The sequence below is a fragment of the Pan troglodytes genome, chromosome 13 (assembly GCF_028858775.2).
Source record: "Pan troglodytes isolate AG18354 chromosome 13, NHGRI_mPanTro3-v2.0_pri, whole genome shotgun sequence".
Lineage (NCBI taxonomy): Eukaryota > Metazoa > Chordata > Mammalia > Primates > Hominidae > Pan > Pan troglodytes.
The window spans coordinates 125,299,766-125,304,331 of NC_072411.2; the positions used below are offsets into that span (position 1 = coordinate 125,299,766).

At 47.4% G+C, this 4,566-nt stretch overlaps 1 protein-coding gene across 1 annotated transcript; it reads left to right on the forward strand.

Annotated features, from left to right (window-relative positions):
- Window positions 1–538: 538 nt before the first annotated feature.
- On the forward strand, window positions 539–4,268 carry KCNE4 (potassium voltage-gated channel subfamily E regulatory subunit 4). Its single transcript, XM_001134664.7, has 2 exons — window positions 539–908; window positions 1,437–4,268. Exons 1-2 carry the CDS (start codon window positions 779–781, stop codon window positions 1,970–1,972), a joined length of 666 nt encoding a protein of 221 aa, XP_001134664.3. The 5' UTR covers window positions 539–778; the 3' UTR covers window positions 1,973–4,268.
- Window positions 4,269–4,566: the final 298 nt, after the last annotated feature.

Sequence of the window (4,566 nt, forward strand, 5' to 3'; positions counted from 1 at the left end):
CTCTGCATGAGGCTTCGGAGGAGCAGCTGTGTATGGCAGGACGGAACAAAACCTGCCCATAGTATCTTTTACCACAACATGTTTCCACTTAATGCAGACCACTGGAAAGAACGTTGGAGCTTTTAAAAAAAATTATTATAAACATAGGTTTGTGACCTTGATGTGGAAGGCAGCTAGAATCTCTGCTTTTAGAGGGCTAAGCAACACCAGCCAGCCTTCAATCTTAGAAGGGTTAAGCTGAAAGGGTCTCAAAAGGTCACGTGGTTTATATAATCCTACCTGCAGAAGACCCCCCCAGGCACAACGATTTTACAGACGAGGACTGTGAGGTGCGGAAAGGTTAAGGAAGGATTTATCATATTTGCATAAGGAGTGGGAGAACTGAAACCGAAGCCCCAGTTCCTTGACTGTAAATCCCGCACTTGCTTCCAACTGTCTTTCATCCAGATTATGGGATTCAGCTGCCTCTGAAAACCTGTAGCCCAATAATGGTTATTCCCCAGGAGCCGCACGAAGCATGAGCTAATTTTCAGTGAGCGCGGACTTTGGGGTAACGGTTCCAACACAGCACATTCCTTTCTCCTCTTTTCACTCATCGTCACGGCTACCTGAAAACCCTGGACGGGTGCTGGGGCGTGAGGAGCAGTTCCCACTTCCCAGTCTTTTTCACTTTTCACAGCTGCAAAGTTCAGGGAGTTGAACTGCAGTGCTTTCAGTTCACTGCTCACTCTGCCACGATCGACCTCTGTTGTAAATTTTCCTCCCAGAGCACGTGACGATGCACTTCTTGACTATATATCTCAACTGCAGCAGCGGAGTTGTCAGAGCGCAGAGCCGGACAGAGCAGAAGAACCCTCTTGGACTGGACGATTTGGGAATTCAAAACTTGGGACAAACTGTCAGCCTTGGTAAGTTAGCAAGGCTACACTTTGCTTCAGAAACATTTGAAAGAGGGACATTTTTGCCAATTAATAGATGAATTTTTTTCCTTTATTTTCTTTCTGCTTTTCTTTGTTCTAAGGAAACATTGTTTTGAATTTAAAATAGTTTGGTTTTGGAAACACAATGTAAACTTTGTTTCTGCTCAGTTAAAATACGTTTCCCAATTTTAAAGATACTATTTACTGTATGCTCCTGTCTTACATTGATTTTTTTTAAAAAATCAAAGTAATACTGCTCACTACAAACAGGACAAATGTGTACACTAAAAAAAAAAGTCCTTCTTACTTTTCCCAGTGAACCTTCCCGGGCTTCTCTCCCGTGCACTCCAAGCCCTCATAGCTCACTCTTGTCAGCTGTTTGGCGAAGCCTCTTATGCTATTTCTTTCATGCACTTTTAAGCTTTTTTGGTATTGCAGTTCCATAAACCTCGTGCTCCCCCACCTCCCTGTGCCCAGGACCTGGGGGAGAGTTCTAACCTGCGGCTTTTTCCCCAGCCCCTGCTGTGCAGGCAGCCTCAATGCTGAAGATGGAGGCTCTGAACAGCACGCACCCCGGCACCGCCGCCTCCAGCAGCCCCCTGGAGTCCCGTGCGGCCGGCGGCGGCAGCGGCAATGGCAACGAGTACTTCTACATTCTGGTTGTCATGTCCTTCTACGGCATTTTCTTGATCGGAATCATGCTGGGCTACATGAAATCCAAGAGGCGGGAGAAGAAGTCCAGCCTCCTGCTGCTGTACAAAGACGAGGAGCGGCTCTGGGGGGAGGCCATGAAGCCGCTGCCCGTGGTGTCGGGCCTGAGGTCGGTGCAGGTGCCCCTGATGCTGAACATGCTGCAGGAGAGCGTGGCGCCCGCGCTGTCCTGCACCCTCTGCTCCATGGAAGGGGACAGCGTGAGCTCCGAGTCCTCCTCCCCGGACGTGCACCTCACCATTCAGGAGGAGGGGGCAGACGATGAGCTGGAGGAGACCTCGGAGACGCCCCTCAACGAGAGCAGCGAAGGGTCCTCGGAGAACATCCATCAGAATTCCTAGCACCCCCGGGACCCCTGCCGGTGGCTCCATCAGCCAGCAACCTTAGAGAGAGGAAAGACAGTTTTCAAGTGTCTGGTTTCACTTTCACAGTGCGGCTGCCACTTTGAAGAGACCCTCGGTAAACCCCTGATTCGGGGTGGGGTGGGGGACTAGGCTCAGCCGGAACCAGCACCTCCAAGGAGTCCGGGAGGTGCCTGTGGTTTGCACCCACCACTGAAAAAGCCGCGGAGATGCGCAGCGTGTACACTGACTTTGGGGCCTGGGTGTTGGGGTTCTGATCAGAATTTGGCGGGATGATATGCTTGCCATTTTCTCACTGGATGCCCTGGGTAGCTCCTGCAGGGTCTGCCTGTTCCCAGGGCTGCCGAATGCTTAGGACACGCTGAGAGACTAGTTGTGATTTGCTATTTTGCCTAGAGCTTTGTCCTTCTAGATCTGATTGGCTGTAAGTATCTCTACTGTGTACCTGTGGCATTCCTTCACAGTGGGTTACAAGCTTCTTTTGGATTAGAGGGGGATTTTTGATGGGAGAAAGCTGGAGATCTGAACCCAGCCCATTTGCACACTATAAGAAAAAAAAGTAACTTTTAAACCTGTTAACATTGGCCGGGGTTATAAGAGATGATGTGCTATTTTGACCTTTTGTCTAACTTATGACCTTGAACTCTGACCTGTGACCATGCAGCATCACATGCTGGCATGATGTTCTTTGGATCAGAAGAGCTTCCCCAAAATCTAACCTGCACTCCCGATGGTGGTTCAGGAGACTCTTCCTGATCTTTCTAGAAGGGGTAAGGTGGGGTCGAACAAGGCCAAGCCGTTAGCTCTGCTGCTGCTCAGTTTCCCAGCCTAGTTTTCTGAGTTGGGAGAGGACATAATGTGGTATTTCGTCACGTAGCTGAGACCTAGAAGGGCTTACTCAGGCGGAGATTGCACAAAGCTGGGCTCCAAGTTCCGTGCTTCCTGATCCCGAGCCCTGACACTCATTTGCTGTGTGGTCCCGGGCATGTCATCAAGAAGCTCGCTGTCTGCATGAGGCTCCTGACGATCTCCATCCCCAGGGGGTTGGGAGGATGTCTTTAGATTTTAGGACTCTGTGATAAATATTCCACAGCCTGGTGTGAGGAAGCTTGGACCAAATGCTTCCCCTTTGGCCGGTTAGTCTGAACAAGGATCTGCTGATTTAAAGGAGCAGTTGGAGATTCAGAACACATATAACTGGGGAATTCAGGGCAAGCTACCAACCCAGCCCTGCTCTAGTTTTCCCAGGACTGAAGGAAAGAGGCAGACACCACATTCTCCTCTGCAAAGTTCTCTGGAGAATGTGTGATGTTAACACTCCCAGCTAAGGGAAAGCAAAGTCTAAAGGAAAACACACAGGAATGCTTCCAATGTCTCCAAGTATTCATGTGGTCAACAGTTTCACAGATCCGTTAGGCCCTTAAAGACAAGGAGGAAGTAAAAGGTCAAATTTAAATCTATTTAAAAAAACTTTAAAAAAAATTATTTATTTATTATTTTTTTTTATTTTTAAGACAGAATCTCGCTCTGTTGCCCAGGCTGGAGTGCAGTGGTGCAATCTTGGCTCACTGCAACCTCCACCTCCTGGGTTCCAGCGATTCTCCTGCCTCAGCCTCCTGAGTAGCTGGGATTACAGGCGCCTGCCACCACGCCTGGCTAATTTTTTGATTTTTAGTAGAGATGGGGTTTCGCCATTTTGGCCAGGCTGGTCTCAAACTCCTGGCCTTAAATGATCCTCCCACCTCGGCCTCCCAAAGTGCTGGGATTACAGGCACGAGCCACTGCACCCGGCCACTTTTTTTTTTTTTTAAAGAAAAATGCTCTGCATGGATTGGAGACACAGCAATAACTACTGTTGCCATGGAAGGGTTAACAGTGTAGGAGCTGGTTTATCAGTCCGCTTTGACATACAGCTAAAGGAAATTTATGTTTGGGGGAAAAAGGCCCTCTGTTCACTTTAAAATTCAGTGTGGATTTACGCCAAAGGGGGCTGTTTAAGTTGAAAGAAGCCAAGTTAAGTTTGGCCTCTTGCCTGGAATCACTTGAATTCTGAAATTTCACTGCGACGGACATGTGCCTTGTCACATTTTCCATTGCTTAATCCTGAAGTTTGGTGCAAGTCTCTCTGCACCTATTAAAAAGTGATGTATATACTTCCTTCTTATTCTGTTGAGTTGTATAGAATTGTCTTTTGTATTTAACACTTTGTAATTTTCACAATATTTTTTAATTTAAATAAATAAACACATTTTTTTCCCTCCTGGGAAGTCATGAATTCTTTGTTTGATTTTTCAATATAATTGTTAGTTTCGAAGACATCACAGATACGTTTCCCAAGACATCTCTGGATTTTGCTCCTCTCCCAAGTCAGTATCTCCTGAGGGCGTATCTTATTTCTGTCTGAACCATGGGGTGAATGAGGCTTGGCTTTTCATCCTTTGAAATGCTTTGTAATGAATGGAAAACAAGCTGCAGATGGTCTTACATGGACTTCTCTGTTTAAATATGGCAGCCCTGGAGTCTTTGGACTTTGAACATGCAGTGACAGGTCAACTGCTGCTAAGATGTTGCTC